The 18561-nt window shown below is 51.9% G+C and overlaps 1 protein-coding gene across 1 annotated transcript in view; it reads left to right on the forward strand.

The window, feature by feature from the left end:
* The window catches only part of LOC131566350 (S-adenosyl-L-methionine-dependent tRNA 4-demethylwyosine synthase TYW1-like), a 99139-nt gene that overhangs the window by 50177 nt on the left and 30401 nt on the right, over window positions 1-18561 (forward strand). The window contains exon 13 of the mRNA XM_058817598.1: window positions 3916-4051. Within this exon, the coding sequence (XP_058673581.1) occupies window positions 3916-4051 (136 nt within the window). The remainder of the gene's footprint in view (window positions 1-3915; window positions 4052-18561) is intronic.

Consider the following 18561-nt stretch of genomic DNA (forward strand, 5'->3'; position numbering starts at 1 on the left):
CACACACTCTATTTGGAAGCTGCACTTTTCAGATCTGCTGAATCTTTTTAAAAAGAAACAAAAAAGAAGGGGATAAAATGCTAGTCTTGCTGTCTTAAAAATTGCAACTGATCTTTGGCTCATCAAAGCAGATGATTTGCTTAATATGGGAACTGAAGTTGGCACCCAGCTCACTTCTGTGCTGTCAGCAGAGGAGCTGCAGTCAAAAAGTTCATCCTGCAATAGGCAGGGTGACCTCAAGAGAGCTGAGAGGGACTGGGGACAAGGGATGGAGGGACAGGACACAGGGAATGGCTCCCAGTGCCAGAGGGCAGGAATGGATGGGATATTGGGAATGAGGAATTGTTCCCTGTGAGGGTGGGCAGGCCCTGGCACAGGGTGCCCAGAGCAGCTGGGGCTGCCCCTGGATCCCTGGCAGTGCCCAAGGCCAGGCTGGACAGGGCTGGGAGCAGCCTGGGACAGTGGGAGGTGTCCCTGCCATGGCTGGATGAGTTTTAAGGTCCCTCCCAACCCCTTCTGGGAGAGGGCAGTGTGGCCTGGGGTGTTGCTGAAGTCAGGACAGGGGCTCCAGTGGGTGCCCCCTGTGCCTTCCTCTCCTCCTCCTCCTCTCCTTGGGCTGCAGCTCCACCTGCCACAGGCTCACAATAAACTGAGGGAGGTTTTACAGCAGGTGAGCTCCTGTACCTGGCTCCTCTGACCCATGGCTGTGAACACTCCTCATGTGTGGGTTTGCCTTTATGATCAATAATAATGCCAATAATTAGCAGATGATTATCGATGCTCACCAGCAAATGCTCATTTGTGATGTTGCTGTTCCTGGTCCTTGTGGGCTCTGTCCTGCCTGCCTGGTGGATTTATTTGATGGCACAGCTCAGCTGAAGATTTCAGCTCAGGATTCCTGCCCACACCCCTGTGTAAATGCCATGGATTTTGTCTCCTGGATTTCACCTCAGGTGTCTGAGCTAGCAAATCCATCCTGGTGCCACACAGCTGCATTTGCTGTTGTTCTGCACTGGAGCTGTCCCAGGAGCACCAGTCTGTGTCCTTGTTCTCACTGCCCCCATGGCTGCCCCTCTCTCCTTGTCCCCCCTTGGCAGAACATGCCCAGCTCTCCTGGCCTTGGATCCCAGCCATGCAGAGCCCTGTGGGCCATTCCTGTTTGGGGCTGAAATCCCTCCCTTGGATCACTTCTAATTCCTTCATTTCCCCCTTGCTGACTGTGAGTCTGGCTCCTGCCTGTCCCTAGGTTTGAGATGATTTTTCTCAGCCCCTCTTTGTAAAGCACCTGCTCCATCTTCACTAGGGCCCCTTTTAATTAAGCAAAGACAGCACTGAGTAAAGAAAGAGTTTGGCTGAGTATTTCTGGAAACTGAGCACTTCACATTTGGTCATTTTGGACTCTGTGGCTTTGGGTTGCCAGTCCAGACAAACTTGTTTACAAAAACTGAAATTTTAACCTGAAGCGTTCAGTTTGTTCTGGATTATTTTGTGTTGCTGTCTAAACACACACAGAGAATGTGTTCCAATGGTTGGTTGAGTGGATTTTTCTGGACACAAAGAGCTCTGGTCAGTCTCTCTCTGGCCTGTTCTTGCCCCTGTCACCTTTGGGTGACTGTGTGTTTTTAGGTGTCACTGTTTGGCAGCTGAACAATGGCTTCTGATTTCTCCTCATCTCTAGAGAACCAAATGAAGCTGGGACTGGTGCCTGCTCATTGCAGACTTCACAGAAAGCACTCCCAAAATGCTGCCCCCAGATGCTGGGAGCTCTGTGTACACTGTGGTTGTTGATGCTGCAGCCCTGGGGTGGCAGTGCCATGAGGGCTGGGTGTGTGACACTCACTGCCTTTGTCACTTCTGCCAGGGGAAAGGCTCTGTCCCCATCCTGAGGGGTGTCCCCACCCCTGGAGGTGGCACTCAGTGCCTCGGGCTGGTGACAAGGTGGGCATCAGGCACAGGCTGGGCTTGGTGACATTGAGGGGCTTTTCCAACCTCAGTGATCCTGTGTCACAAACATGTTTTATGGAAAATCCTTTCCTTAGGATTTTTTCTCCTGAGCAGCTGAGAGGCCTCAGGAACAAAATGTAAACATTGATTATCTGCTGCTGTGGAATGCAACAGGTGCATCTGGGATTGGTCTCATGTGGTTGTTTGTAATTAATGGCCAATCACAGTCAGCTGGCTCAGACTCTCTGTCTGAGCCACAAGCCTTTGTTATCATTCCTTGTTTTTCTATTCTTAGCCAGCCTTCTGATGAAATCCTTTTTTCTATTCTTTTAGTATAGTTTTAATATAATATATATCATAAAATAATAAATCAGCCTTCTGAAACATGGAGTCAGATCCTTGTCTCTTCCCTCAACCTCGGACCCCTGTGAACACGGTCACAATCCTGGGATTCTGAGGGAGCTCCTTTCTAGGCTCTTCTTAATCCTTTTGGTCCTTTTGCTGCTGGGCTGTGGTGTTGCTGCTCCTCCCTTGTTTTGGTGCGCTGTAATGTCCCATTTTGGCCTTCCAGGTCACTTCCCCAGGTGTGCCTATACCTCTCTCCCTTCCCCCTTGCCCCCATGCTGAGTGAGTCCTGTCAATCAGGCTTAACATTCCAGCAAGGCGTCGTGTGGTTGGTCAAGTTCAAAGGATGCCCCTATGCCCAGAGGTCATTGGCCTGTCTGGGTGTCATCTTCCCCTGAGACCCTGCCCCTCTCACCTGGTTGGTGGCTCACCTGTACCTCCCCTCCCCCTGTCCCTGAGCTTAAAAAGGTGATCAGAGCATGTGGTCAGAGTTCTGTTGGAGCAGTTGCTCATGTTCAGACCTCTGTAACCATGGAATAAACCTCTGGACATTAAACCCTTCAGCAGAATCCTCTCCTTTTTCTCTTCACCATCGCCTGAAGCTATTCCTCCTGAGGTAAACGGGGTTCCAACAAGCCTGGACTTGTTCAGTGCCCAGCTGCAACCACCAGCAAGCCAAGGTATCTCTGGGGTGACACACCGCAGTTGCTGCCTTTGGCCCAGCAGCGAGGGTCAGCCTGGCCCAGGCACAATCCAACTGGTAATATTGGGAGCCTTTTTCCAATACTCCCTGATTCCCTTGGCATTTATGGAGGGGTTCAGCCTCCACCCAGACTCTTCCCACACCAAAGGAGCTTCAATCCCTGCAGGAGTTCCCAGTGCTGGCTCCCAGCACTTGTGGCCAGAAGGGCTCTGCTCCAGGATTTCTGTGGAAGGAGAACATGGTTGTGGTTTGTGTCTGGTTTTATTTTCTAAACAGCTTTGCTATCCCTTCAAAAATGTCACTGATGATCCTGCTGCAGGTCAGGGAGTTCAGCATGTCCAGCAGTAGGAACTGGCTGAATTAGGGCTGAATTTAGAGTCACAGAATCCCTGAGGTTGGAACATCCCTCCAGGATCATCGAGTTCCAGCTGTACCCAATCCCTGCCCAGAGCACTGAGTGCCACCTCCAGGGATGGGCACTCCAAACCCCCCTGGGCAGCCCCTGGCAGTGCCTGAGCCCCCTTTCCATGGGGAGATTCTTCCTGGTGTCCATTTCTGTTCAATGGATTGTTTTCCCATGGGCAGATCATGGAGAAAGGGCACAGCTTTGTGGGTTGCAGAACCTCTCAGTGTCTCAGCTGAACCCTGTCCTTTGGGAAGCCTTTCCCAATGTGTTACAGCCCCACTGGAGTGAGATCTGTGCTGGTGCAGGGAGGAAGTGATGGAGGCATTGTCAGCCAAGGGCTGTGTGAGAGTTCTCAGCCTTGGGGCTGTTTGTTGGGGTTATAACACCTTGCTGCTGATGGTGGTCATTTGGCAGAGATGAACCTTCCCTGGAAACATTGCCCAGCTCCTGTTTTTGTCAGAGGGCACAAACTGAAGCTGCAGGTTTGGAAAGCAGCAATTCCCTTTTCCCTTTGCAGGAGGCTGGAGCCTGTGACCCAGCTCTATGTCAGTGTGGATGCCAGCACCAAGGAGAGCCTGAAGAGGATTGACAGACCCCTCTTCAAGGACTTCTGGGAGAGGTTTCTGGACAGCCTGAAGGCCTTAGCTGAAAAGGTACCCACTTAGGAATGGATTTTTAAATGGCTTTTTCCTTCCTTCTATACTCTGCTGACTCACCACCTCCTTTTCTTCCTTCTCACCTTACCTGCTTCTACTTTCTGCAGAAGTAGAAGACTTGAGAGGCTCTAAGATGGACCATGGAGTGGATTCTGGGTGTGTTGGGAGTATATTTCCATGGTTGGGGTGTTCAGGTGTGTGAAGTGCAGCAGGTTTGGGTGGTTTTCCAGAGCAGAATGTGTGTGTCAAATGGGGCAGTAAATGCTGTGACTAAAAGCTGCTGTGAGGGATGAAGAGATTATCACACAATAGATTTCCTAACAAAGGGGTTACACAAAAAACAGGCTGCTGAAGGAAAGCTGGAAATTCAGGGAAGAGTTGTAAATGCCCTGTGTTCCCTTGCTCTGGTTCTCAGAGGCTCCCTTGAAATGGCAGCACATTAAAATGTGTGTGCTGGAGTTCGGTAGCTCTGTCACCCTCCTGCCCCACAGAAATCTCTTTTTCTGGAAGGTTGAGCCGTGCCAGGCGATCTGAGCACAGCAGCAGGGGGGCTTTGCCCTGTGTGTGATGGATCAGCAGTGCCTGGGCCCTGGGTGTGTCAGCTCAGGCTCTGTGTGACAGCTCTGGAGTCACTGGTGCAGCACTCCTGGGCCCAGCAGCACATGAGGGGATGAGAACAGAGCCATGTCTGCCTCTTGTTCCTGCTCCTGGGCTCTGGTGGGAGCCAAGGCTGTGTGTACTGATGATTGACACGTTACCTGCTGGGATGGACAGCCAGGAGAGACTGCTGCTTTGGAACAATGAGGTTTTGTGGGAATAATGAGCTTTCCAGCCTTCTCAGGTGGTGGTGTTGGAGCATTCTCTGCCAAAGGAACTTAGATTAGTGGATGTGTGAGGCTCAGAGGAATTGAGTGGCACTTTGTGCTGCAAAGGCACGTGGGCAGCATGGTCAGGTGTTTGTGTGTGGAGGTGCAGCAAAACCTCAGGCCAAACACTGAGGGCATTGAAATCAGGTGCAAACAAATTCTCTGTGAGCAGGGAAATCTGTGGGAAGAAGTAGAGCTAAAATACTGAAGGTACAAAATACTGAAAAAGCCTTTTGGGAAGTTGCTTTTGCCCATCATTTCTTTCCTGTGCCTCTCTTGACCCTGAGTGTTCATTACTGGGAGAAGTTTCCTTGCAAACAATTGAAGGTGAAAGTATTGGCAAGTCTGTCCATACAGCTAAAAATACCCTGGTCAAGGTGAAGAGGAGAGGAGAAAGCAGCTCCACTAGCAGGTGCATTTCCTCCTCCAAGCAACTGCACTTTGAAGGGTCCTTGAAACACTGATAACACAAGAGCCAATTAATGGTTGTTCCAGTTGAAGCCCTGCTCAGCTGCACGAGGCAGCAGCACATGTGGGGGCAGCAGGAATTCTTGGGGAAGCTGTTTTTTGTTGGTTTTCACTTAATCCCAGAATCAGTGAAGTTGGAAAAGCCCTCCCAGCCCATCCAGTCCAAGCTGTGCCCTGAGCACTGTGTGCCATGCCCAGCCCTTCCTTGGACACCTCCAGGGGTGGGGACTCCAACCCTCCCTGGGCAGCCCCTTCCAGTGCCTGAGCACCCTTTCCATGCCTAAATCTCCCCTGGCACAGCTTGAGGCCATTTCTCTTTGTCTCCTGTTCCCTGGGAGTAGAGCCACAAGGTCCCTGCTGAGTTTCTGCAGGTTGAGCCCCTTCCCAGCTCCCTCAGCTTCTCCTGGGGCTCCATTCCCTCCCCTGGACACCCTCCAGCCCCTCAGGGTCTGCACTGTCCTGAGGAGCCCAGGGATGGCTCTGGGTTGGAGGTGCCCCAGCAGTGCCAGCACAGGGGACAAACTCAGGATTCTGGTACCCAAAACCTCCAGGTGCTCCAGGGCAGCAGCATCAGCTCTCTGTCCCCTCCCAGCTGCCCTGTGGGACTGTGACTGTGGGAGATGGTGGCAGCCAAAGCACCTGTGAGTTTGGGTACACACAAGCCCTTCTCCAGGCTGGGAGTGGAATGCTGCTGCACTGTGCTGGGGAGGTGATGGTAATTTATCTGGAAACAAATACAAATCCCAGTTTTTCCCAGTGCCTGACAACCCTTCCAGGCTGATTCAGTCCTTCCCAGGTGGAGAGGAGCTGGCACTGCAGCTCATCTGAGTCACTGCTGAGCAGTCATGGGCACACTGAAAGATAAAAGTGGGCAAGCGAGTTCATAGGAATGTGAGTTGTACCTGCTGTGATCACCCTCGTGGGGTTTGGGAGGTGCTGGTTCTGCTCCCTGCCTGGGGCCGCAGGGCTGCGTGTGGCAAAATAATCCTCTGCTTTGGTAATCCAGACTGAGAAATGGGAGGGAAAGGAAGAGGGAAGGACATGGTTTTAGGTGAGAAAGGAGAGAGGGTGTTCGTCTTGGCTGTTCTCTTTCCTCCAGCCAAAGCCCAGATCTTGTTAAATATGGGAGGGCCTAGGAAAAGATGGGCTTCAAACAACTCTTGCCCCAGTGAGGTGGTTATAGAACTCAATCCTGGAATGGTTTGGGTTGAAGGGACCTTGCACTCACCCCATTTTAACCCCTTCCACCTGCCCACACTGCTCCAGGCCCCATCCAGCCTGGCCTTGGCCCAGTTATGCTGATAATGGATTTCATGCTTTTAACTGAACTCCTGCACAAAGTTCTTGAGCCTCGGTAAAAGGTTGAATTTAATAACAAATTGTTCCCAGGATGATCTGACAAGCCTCATCCAACATGTTGGGGATTAGTTGCTACATCCATTTTCAAAGGAAGCCCAGGAAGAAAAGATAAAAAGCTTTTGTGCTATTTCTCTCTGCAGCAAACAACATGAACCCCCCCCTTTGTCCAGTGCTACTTGGAGCAAGTTTGATCCTTTCTAGAGCTGCTCTCATTGAAATGATCTTCATGTTACATTTTCTGTGCTGAGAAGCACTTTTTGAGAGAGGAGTTTATGTTAAACAGCAGGTGGACTCCCAAAGGCTCCTTTGTTTCTTCTCCTGATTCCTCTACCCCTGAAATTAAATGGAGAGGGAAAGGAAAGACAAGAGCATGTGCAATTTAGGCTGTGCCCTTCCAAGCACCACATTTGAGTTTTGGAGCCTCACCCTCTGACAGCCTTGAGTTTGTGAGAGTGGTTGAGAGATGGCTTGGCTTGACAGACAAGTGCTTGGAGCAGGCACTGAGGATGTGAATCCTTGTCTGATCATCAGGATGAGAAATCTCTGCTGAAAGATGTTTCTTCCAGCCATTGCTGCTTCCTGATCCATATCCAGTGAGGGATGGGCTGCAAACCAATAATGAGGGTCCAGGGAGAGATTGTCCATCCCTGGAGGTTTTAGTATCAAGTTGATGCTTTTTTCCCAAAATACCTTTAACCAGATGTGCTGAGCAAGAAAACAACCCATGGCCTGTGAGCTCTCATCACTCCCCCAGTCAGATTTGGGATCCTCTGGTGTTTGATTTGGGCTCTGCTTCCCTCAGGGTGACTGGACCAAGTTCTGCAGGCTGAGGAACTTTGGGAATTTGTCCTGGTTGTTGTCCATAAATCACCAAGTGTTTTCCCAAGCAATAGGGGCATTGGCTGGGACATGGGAATCTCCTGCTGAGAACTGGAATGGGGATGCAGTGACCCAGTGTGACAAAGTTCTTATGGATTTCTACCCAAACACTGGGAAAACAGCTGGGTAGAAGATGGTTGTGGACAGAGCAGCATGTGTCCTGTTCATGGTGCACATCCCTTGGCAGCAGCTCTGGGGGAGCTTTTTGCCTTCACAGAACTCCAGGCTGGGCCAGGCTGGAAGGTGCCCAGAGGGTCCCTGGTGGCACCTCCGTGCTCAGGCAGGGCCATCCCCGAGCACAGGGCACAGCATTGTGTGCACAGGGCTCTGCAGGATCCCCAGTGCTGAGGGAGACTCCAGCCCCTCCCTGGGCAGCCTGCTCAGGGCTGGGCACTGCCCAGGGCACAAGTTGTGCCTCCTGGGCAGGGGCAGTGCTGGGCTCAGGCCCTGCCCGTGGCTCTGGTGCCGCTGCTGGGCCTGGAGCAGAGCCTGGGCCCTGCTCTGCCCCTCCCTGCACACAGGGACAGCCAGGCCTGAGGGCCCCTCTCAGCTGGGGCTCCTCTCCAGCCTGAGCAGCCCCGGCTCCCTCAGCCTTTGCTGGGCACAGAGATGCTCCAGGCCCTCCTCATCCTCACAGCCTGAGCTGGCCCCGCTGCAGGAGCTGCTGTCCCTGCTGTGCTGAGGATCCAGAGCTGGACACAGCACCCAGAGCTGCCCCCAGGGCTGGGCAGGGGGCAGGATCACTCCAGAGCTGCCCCCAGGGCTGGGCAGGGGGCAGGATCACTCCCTACCTGCTGGGAATGCTCCTCCTGACCTGGGTGAGCAAAACAGCTCTTGAATAAGTGGCTGCTGGTCCATGGGTGTCCATGGGCTTGCTGAGCTCTGGCTGAAGGTCCTGCTGTCACTTGTGCTCTGAGGAACATCTCCCAGCCCTGGTGTGGTGTCACCTCCTCTGTCTGTACCCCTTGAGCTCCTCATGGTGAATCCTGGCCTGGCAGGACTGGCTGTGCTGCCAGAGCCAGGCAGGGCTGAGCTGGCACCTGCCAATGTGCCAATGTCCTCTCAAGCAGCCTGGAGCCATGCACAGAGCAGGAATGAGCCCTGCAGGTTAATGGGATGGTGTGGCACTGTAGGAACTGATGATGGAGCAGAACCTTGTCCTTCCTGTCCTTCCAGGAGGGTCACAAAGCAGAGGAGGCAGCTGATTGGCACTGCCAGGAGCTCAGTCTGTGCCTTTGGACATCACACTCAGCTCTGCGGCAGATCTGGGTCTCACCTTGCCCTCACTCTCTTTGTGCTTCAAGGGGATCAGGATTTCCTGGAGAACCAGGGCCAGGGCTTGCTGGGAGAGGTGGAGCAGACACCTGGGTTTTTTCCTTTATTAAAAAAGATCAAGAAGGGAAATGGTTCCCTCTGCCTGTGCTGGGATATCACACACTGCCAGGGCCTGGGTTTGGTGCTGGATGTTCCTTGCTGGCAGGTGCTAGGAAAGGTTTATCCAGGAGGAGGCATGAGATACAAACCCAGCTCCCATTGCTGTCTCCAGGTCTGCATTTTCACTCTGTTCACAGGCAGCTCTTGTTACATTCCTGGGTGAAGAAGAGACCAGTTTGATATTTAAACATTCCCAGCCTTGCATCTGCTGCTATTTACTTGACTCTTTTTGGTTTTCCCAACATCATCCTGTCTTCCAAGTTACCCTTGTCTCTGTGTGATTACAAACAGCATAAATACATCGAGTTACATCCTCAGCAGCTTTTGGTGCTGATTATTATGTAATAAATGACAGGGACAATTGTTTTTATGAAAAGACAGATTTGATTTGCAGGGAGATAATTTATGTGGTGCCTGGAGGAGGGGAGCCACGTCTGATGTTTCTGAGCAGGGGGACTTTTTAAGCAGAATTTAAATGTAAAATCTGCAACAGATGTTAGAATCAGTAATCAATTTTGCCACTATAAATTTAGAAGAATTTGACTCTTCTGCACAGTAAATGCTCCCACCAGCTGTGTTCCTGTTTTAAAGGGATTGCTAATGAGACTTGTGGTGAAAGCCTTGGGCAATGCAGCCTGAGGAGTGTGACACAGGTATGGTGTTAATATGGAGTTATTGCCTCTGAAATCCATCCTGTCCTTTCGTGTCCTCACAGCAATCCAAACCAGGCTTCAGCAGCATGCTTGGCTGCTGAGGGAGCGAAATCTCATTGCTCTGGCTCTGCCAGTCCCTCCTGCTTTGCTTGCAGGCAGGGAAGGGGGAAATGTTCATACCACAGCTCCAGGCAAAGGGATGTGTTATTGCAGCAGCTGCTGTCCTGTGTGCTGGGGAGGCAGAGTGGGGCTGGGGAAGGGAGGGTTCTGTGGTCACTCAGAGAGGAACAGGCAGGGGATGGAATCCATCTTCTCCCCATCCATTGTCGCCAACATCTTTTATGAAAAATCCTTTCTTTAGGATTTTTTCCTCCTGAGAAGCTGAGAGGCCTCAAGAACAAAATGTAAACAATGGTTATCTGCTGCTGTGGAATGCAACAGGTAAACCTTTGATTGGCCCATGTTATATGTTTGTAATTAATGGCCAATCACAACCCAGTTAGCTCGGACAGAGAGCTGAGCCACAAACCTTTATCATTCCATTCTATTTTATTCTTAACTAGCTTTCTGATGAAATCCTTTCTTCTATTCTTTTGGTATAGTTTTAATGTAATATATATCATAAAATAATAAATCAAGCCTTCTGAGGCATAAAGTCAGATCATTGTCTCTTCCCTCATCCTGAGATCCCTGTGAACACCATCACAATCCATCTCCCAGGTGAAGCCCCTCCTCTCATTCCTGCCTGGCAGAGGGTGCCCAGTGCCACCTCGGGGTCAGGACAGGGCACCCCTGCCCCTCCCATGTCCTTGGGAAGTGGCAGGAGCAGGGCCCTCCTCCTCCTCCCCTTCCCTCATCCCTTCCCTCCTCAGGCAGCAGGCATTCTCCAGCTTGCCCAGCTTTCCTGCTGCAGAAATGTTGGGAGCATTTGCAGTTCTTACCCTCTGTTAAAGAGCATCTCTCCTGTGCCTGGAGCTCTTCTAGAAGCTGCCCGAGATGCCAGCCTTGGCTTTTAGGGAGCTTGGTTCAAACCAGTCTCTGTTCCCCTTCCAGGTTATTCATTATCCAACCACCAGCCCAGGGCTGTTCCCTGCTCTGGACTTGGCTCTGGGAGCTCCCAGTCCCCTCAGCAGCCTCTGTGGCCTTGGGGATGTTTGGTCACATTTTTGTTCTCTGGTTGTGAATTAGAGCAGTTTTCATGGACAGGCCCCTGAGGAGGCTGAGCCTGTGTGTGCTTTTATGGGAGCTCTCCAGGAGGAAAAAAACAAACCTAAAATTCTGCTTGTGGCAGCAAGGGAAACTTGGGGCTGCACTTTGCTTCCAGCCAAGGTTTGATTTGAGCCCATGAAGCTGAGCTGATGGGGCTGAGTGGCTCAGGTTGGGCCTGGGCAGGGCAGTGCACCATGCTCCAGTTGCTAAATGCATTAACTCTGGATTTCTCTCCTCACTGAGCCATCCCCAGCAGCTCTCACAGGTGAGAGGCATTTATTGGGTTCATTGAATCCATTCCTCTGCATCCTTGCATTTGTCATTTCAGGAAAGACAAGTTGACAAAACATCTGCAGGAATGATGTGTTTGCTCATGTGGAACAGGGAGTGCAGAGCTGAGACAGAAGCACTGCAAGCAAGGAAAGGGATTTTCTGGGAATGTGGTGGTGGTGGGGACACCCTCCTGGGTTTGGGAAGGGCAGAATTAGGGGGATGTTGCTTTGGAGGGGAGAAATCCATTCCTGAAGGGTGGGGTGGGCTGGGGGCAGGGCTGCTTGGGGGACAGGGCTGGAGCCAGGCTTGCATGGGGACACAGGGACACACAGGGACATGGGGACATGGACACACAAACACACAGAGACATGGACACATCGACATGTGGACACACAGGGACATGGGGACATGGACACATCGACATGTGGACACACAGGGACACAGGGACAGGAACACATGGAGACACATGGACATACGGACACACAGAGACATGGACACATCGACACACAGACACAGGGACAGGGACACACGGACACAAGGGGACACAGACACAGGGACACACTGACATGCAGACACACTGACACGCGGACACACAGGGACACAGGGACAGGGACACATCGACACAGACACAGGGACATGGGGACAGGAGCACACAGACGCACATGGACACACGGAGACATGGACACATTGACACAGACATGGGGACAGGGACACACGGACACACAGGGACACAGACACAGGGACATATGGACACATGGGGACACACAGACACATTGACACTTGGACACACCGACACAGGGGGACACAGAGAGACTGACACAGAGACACACAAACACAGAGACATGGGGACACAGGGACACACAGACACACCAACACAGGAAGACACGGACACAGGGACATGTGGACATGCAGAGACATGGACACACGGGGACATACAGACACAGGGACACACGGACATACCAACACACGGACACTTGGACACATGGAGACATGGACTCATGGAGTCATGGACACATGGACTCACGGAGACACGGACACATGGACAGGGTGCCCAGGGCTGTTGAGTGCCATGTGTCCTTTGGGTGGCCCTGGGGACATTCTCCTGGCCCAGGGTGAGACTCCCGTGCTTGGCTCCAAGGGGCCGGACCTGGTTTGTTCCCTGGGACCCTCAGGGCAGGATCCTGCAGCAGGAGTGAGGAGCAGGGCTCAGGGCAGAGCTGTGCCTGCAGTGCCCTCAGTGCCCCAGGGAAGGGCTGTGCCTGCAGTGCTTGCTCACTGATCTTCTCCCAGTTCAGCTCCTCAGGGTCACAGAAACCCGAAGTTCCTTGCTCAGGGTGGCTTTGGGCAATAAACAGGCTCATGCCAAGGGGTGCTGCTCCCCTTGTGCCATGGGCATGTGGGTGCATGGCCCTGCTCCTGCCCATCCCCACCAGGCCATGGGGAGCTGGGGCTGGCAGCTGGGTGCTGCTGGCCCTTAGTGCTGCTGTGACCTCCCAGACCATGTGGCCCCTCCGTGGTTCCCATGGCTGCTCCAGTGACCCCTCTGGAGGCTGTTGACTTGCAGGTGGTGCACTTGGGAGTCTAGTCCTGTGTGTTCTCCTTGGATGAAGCTGCTGTTGGATTGGGCAATGGCAGAAATGCAGAAACTGCAGCACAAGGATTCAGAGTCCCCTCTGAAGCTGCAAAGCTGCTGGGGCATCTTTCATTGAATTCCCAGAAATTGATATAATTCTGGTTATAATGTGGTAATTCACAGAGTTCACCAGGGAAGATGTGAACTGTGGGTCCAGGGGAGGCCATGGAGATGGTCCTGGATCCAGGCTGGGAGAGCTGGAGTGTTCCCCTGGAGAAGGTAAGGCTCCAGGGAGACTTTAGAGCCCCTTCCAGAGCCTAAAGAGGGCTTTTAAAAGGAGGGAGAGGGACTTTTACACAGGCAGAGAGTGGCAGGACAAGGGAGACAAAATCTGTTTGGTGCAAGAACCAAATGAGATGCAGTGCAAACGATCTGTAAGTGCTTAGTGCTAAAGCCAGCAGGTCTGGAGTGTTTGGGGGTGATGAGCCCTGCAACGGGAGAGTTGATGATCCGTAATAAATACGTGTAATAGAAAACAACTGTTTACAGAGCTGTACAAGTGTGAGTGTGTTTGCATCATTGCTTTTATGTCCTTCTAGCTCAGGGTTGGAATTTGCTTAACGATTCTGGGGACTCTGATCTCCCTCTGGGCTCTCTGAGCCCAGCTTGCTGTGGAAGCAGCAGGATCTGAGGGCATTCCATGGACACTGGCTCTCTAAAGGAGTGCTGGAATGTGAGGTGTTGGAATTTCAGGCATCCCCTGGGCAGGCTCCTCACGTGGAGCACTGTCACAGTCAGTCTTTATGAAGGGGTTCCTGATGGTTCGTGGATTTGATCTCAGGGTGCAAAAAACCGACACGGCACAGGGGGTTTGCAGTGATAATCAAAACAAATGCACCTTTATTGAATGACCACAGTAAAATGTGATAGAGGGATTAAGGGAGAGAAAAGATAGGGAGAGAGAGAGAGAGAGCTTTGGTCCAGTGCAGTTGAGGATCCATCTGTTACATTGGGGAGATCTCAAAATCTCTTGCTAACTCAGAGGTTTTTATTATGATAATTCTATTGAAAATTGTGAGGGGGGAAACAAATACAATAAGGAATAGATGTAACAGGCAGTCCATGTTGTCAGCAGTAAATGAGAGCCATTGTTTTCTTGGTGCAGTGGTCACAACCTGCAGGCAAACATCTCGCTTTGGTCAGCTTGCCTCCCCCACACACCTGCCCCGGGCTGGGGGTTTCAGTCCCAGTCCTTGGAAGGAGCAGAGGGGCCTTTGCACATGGGGGTTCCATGTCTCAGTCCTTGGAAGGAGCAGAGGGGCCTTTGCACATGGGGGTTCCATGTCTCAGTCCTTGATGGAGAGGGGCCTTTGCACATGGGGGTTCCATGTCTCAGTCCTTGATGGAGAGGCTCCTTCCATCTCAGTCTGTCTGTCATGGTGGGTGTAAAACAGGTGAGGGTCTGTGTGGGAGACCACCTGAAACTCAGGAGAAGTCCAGCCAGGGGAGAGGTGGGACAGCTCCCAAGGCTGTTGCTGCACAAAGGGCACAGTGCCCCTTCTTCTTCTCATTGGGCTCAGTGTAACACACAGCAAACACACCTGTGAACAACAGCTTAGCAATGCTCTCAGGTCTCAGGGCCTTTGGTGTGTGACTTTCTCCTACAAAGCCAGAGATTCTAGACAGGGGGGGTCTTCTCTTCAGTGGTCCCCAAGTGATGATCGTGAGGCAGATGAGGGAAAATTGAGGCAGACTCTCACAAGCACACCTTGCACTGTGGATACCCAGACACCAGGACCTGAATCAATCCTTTGCTGGGATTTTTATCATTCCCCTGCTCTGCTCCAGCACCTGCAGGAGTTCCCTCAGCCCCAGCTCAAGCTCACCTATTTACCAGAATGGGCACTTAAAACGTTTGAAGCCCATAATTGTTGTTCTTTTAGAGCCCAACTCTTGAATTAAGGCTTTTCAAGAGCACTGGGTTTGCAAGGATTGCTTAATCAATAAGAGAAATTTATGTCAGACTCCTTGTTTACACTGCTATTTGTGAAGTGAACTGGGCAGGATTTTCAGCAATCCTGATGGGGCTTTCAGCTCTATTTATAGATGATTTGGACAAAACCCAGAAGAAAAATATAAATCATTTGCTTCACAGCCTGCAAGAGTGTTTTTTAACGAGGTAATTATGTTTTTATGGCAGCTTAATCTCTGCTTTCATCACTGGAAGTTGCAGTGCTGGTTTGTTATTTCCCAGGATAAGGAGTGTCACTATTCCCATAAATACAGTTACCCCTTCCCAGGCTGTGGCTGAGCTCCTGTGTGTGCCACCCTCACAGCAACAATCCCTTCCCAATATCCCATCCAGCCCTGCCCTCTGGGGACAGCCACCCCCTGTCCTGGCACTCCAGGCCCTTGTCCCAAATCCCTCACCATCCTTCCTGTGGGATCCTTCAGGTGATGGGGGCCACAAATGGATCACCCCAAAACTTTCCCTCCTCCAGGCTGATCCTGCAGTTACTCCCTCAACCCTTCAGTGTTACAGGGTTATTTAAAATACAGTTTATTCTCCTTTCCTGTGTGCCCTATTGCTGAGCAAAACAGCGATTTTGAAGAGTATTCCTTCAGGCCCCTGGGGAATCTCAGTGGGAAGTTGTTTTCCTGGCTGAGATTTCCAACCACAGAGATCTGTGAGGAAGCATCCAAGTCTTTGGCTGGGTGTGTAAATAACTGGGCTGGCTGGAAGCTCCTGAGCAGCTGGCAGTGCCCTGGGGCAGCCTGGCTCCAGCCCTGGGCCCACAGTGCCTCAGGGAATGTTCAGTTCCTGCCCCAGCCTTGGCCTGAGTGGGGCTGGGGTTGAGCTGCTCTGTTTGAGCTGCTCTTTTCCCCCATCTCCTTTCTGCCCGTGCAAATGCCACTCTCAGGCTCTGTCTCCACGTTGCCCAGTCTGTGTTAAGGCACTGATGTGTTGCTGTTAGAAACCAACTTCTTCTTAGCAATCACCGAGGCTGGAAAGCCCCAGGGTCAGAATGCAGCCATTCCTCCACCACTGACCCTGTGCCACATCCACTCATTGTTTGAGTCCCTCCAGGGATGGGCACTCCACCCCTGCCCTGGGCAGCTGTGCCAGGGCCTGGCCTCCCATTTAGTGAAGGAATTTTCCCAAAATCCCCCCTGAGCTGCCCTGGCCCAGCCTGAGGCCGTTCCCTCTGCTCCTGTCCCTGTTCCCTGGAGCACAGCCCAACCCCCCGGCTGTGCCCTCCTGTCAGGAGCTGTGCAGAGCCACAAGGGCCCCCTGAGCCTCCTTTGCTCCAGGCTGAGCCCCTGCCCAGCTCCCTCAGCTGCTCCTGGGGCTCCAGACCCTTCCCAGCTCCATTCCCTGCCATGGACACCTCCAGCCCCTTCTTTGGAACTCCCCTGTAGTTTATTCTTTAATATTGTCTGTCTCCTGCCTTCCCTGCACTGCTGGGGTCTGACTGTGCCCTGAGGTGACAGGTTTGTCACTGTGAGGCGACAGCTTTGCCATGGTGCCTCTCCAAGGCCTCCCCTCATCCTGGCCAAGGAGCCAAGCCTGAGACAGGTCCTGGAGCATCAGGATGTGCCTGTGGAGCTGTGTCTGGGGCATTTTGGGAATGAGAGGAGAGGAGGCTGGGCCAAATTCTAGATTTTGCCTTCAGCTTTTCCCCCTCTGAAGCCTTTTCTTTCCCACACCTGACCAGACACGAGCACGTACTGAGCAGCCCTGAGGAGGTGGCACTTGCGGACATGGGCAGTGCTGGCCTTGGCAGTGCTGGGGAAGGGCTGAACTCGACTTTGGAGGGATTTTCCCCCCTGACGCCATTCTGTGTCCCCCATCCTGTGCCCTTGCAGCAGGGCCTGTCCTGGGCAGCAGAGGAGGAGCCATCCCTGTGTCAGAGGGAAGGAGCTGCGGCTCTCCAGAGGGAAGGGAGGTGTGGGAGCATTGGGGGTAGCATTGGTGGGGATGGATGGAGAGCAGACATCTCTGCAGCCAGGGCAGGAACTTGGGGTTTATTGCAAAGGGCCCGGGTGCAGGGCCCTGCTTGGAGCTGCCAAACACAGCTCAGAGCAAGGCCCAGAGAGGGAGAGACTGGTAAAGAGAGAGAAGGCAAGAGTGTGGTAAAGAGGGTGAGAGAGCGAGAAAGAGTAAAGAGGGTAAGAGAGTGAGGTTCCCGTTCCAATACAATAAATCTTCTTCTGTGCTGAATATTCTAATTCTCACTAACCAATCTAAGATACAAATCCTATAGCATTTCCATACAGCCTATAAGAATCATTACATTACCACACTGTGTTACATTTTAAACCCTAAAAACTCCTCTTTGGGCCCCTTCTGCCAAGCTGTAGGGTCTGCTCTGACCCTTGGGCCTGTCTGCAAGCAGAGGGTGTTGTTCCATCAAAAGGGGATCACCTTCAGCTGGCCACACCATTGTTTTCCAGTTGTTCAGTAACTGAGGGATCTCAAAGCTTGCTTTCATTTCAATCTCACTTATAGTTTCTATATTCTCAGAATCTTTTGCCAGACAATCATATTTGTAAGGCTTTCCTGTTTCATCTTCCCCACCAGGGAGGGATGGGCTGGAGCCAAGGTCAGGCCTGGCTGAGCTCCTGCCACGGGGCAGAACAGCAGCTGGGCCAGGACAGGGTGGCTTTGTCTCCTGGGATGTGCCTGGCAGGTCCCTGCTGCTGCAGCAGCTGCTGCTCCAGCCCAGGGATGGACAAGGTCCTGATCCTGCCTGTCCTGGGAGCTTTCACAGAGCATTCCTGCCAGGCTGCTGCTTGGGATCTTGTGAAAGTCACAGGGACTGGGGCAGGAGCTTTGCTGCTGCTGGAAGGGTTTTAGTTCCACTCCCTGCCCCGGCTGGAGCCTGGCAGGGCTGTCCCTGTGGCTCCCCAGGCTCCTGCTGGTGCTTTCCTGCCTCTGTGGGGTTAAACATCCACCCTTTCCTGGGAGAAGAACCAGCTCAGCCTGTTAAACAGCAAGCTTGAAGTGGCTTTTGCTGCTGATTTGATAGGATCTGTTTTCCTGCTGTTCTATTTTAAGTCCCTTTGCATTGGGCTGCTTTTTCCCTGGGTATAAATTTTACATGATTCCTTGAAACTGCACTGGAAATACAGAAAAGAAAGAAATAATTACTGGAATGTTGGTGGTGCTGATTTCCAAGGGCAAGTGTGTTAAAACCAAGTCCATGGAAAATGGATGAAGAACAGTCATGGTTTGAATTTACTTAAGCACAACATTTTCAGCTCTCAAAACAAAGCTGTTGCTGTACTTTGTTTTATTTCTAGAGAATTTTCAATAATCTGATTAATTTCTGCCGAAGTGTGAAGCAATAAAGTAGATTACAAGCAAGTACAGGAAGAGTGAATGTGGAGGGAGTGAAATTTGGTGATTTTTCTCCTTGGTTTCCAGTCCTGATCCCTCATTCCTGAGCTCCACACATCAGCAGGGCTGTGCAGAGGCTGAGGGGCTTTTCTGGTGTGAAATTCCAGCTTGGGAATTAATGCTGATGAGTTCATCCCACTGCAGGACTTCCTTGTTCTTTCCAGGCAGAATTTCAGAGCTGGGGAGACACCAGGGCAGTTGTGTTGGGTGATAAAAAACCCAATGCAGACCAAAAGTTCAGCTTTGCTGTTTTCCTAATTATTATTCAGGACAGTTTTCATCTTATCTTCAAGGCCTTGGAAGAACAAGGAATTTCACACAGAGATCAGGCTTGGCTCCTCACAATAATTGTACTTCAGAGAGACAATTTTGGTTCTTACACATTTATATTA

The sequence above is a fragment of the Ammospiza caudacuta genome, chromosome 20 (assembly GCF_027887145.1).
Source record: "Ammospiza caudacuta isolate bAmmCau1 chromosome 20, bAmmCau1.pri, whole genome shotgun sequence".
Classification (NCBI taxonomy): domain Eukaryota; kingdom Metazoa; phylum Chordata; class Aves; order Passeriformes; family Passerellidae; genus Ammospiza; species Ammospiza caudacuta.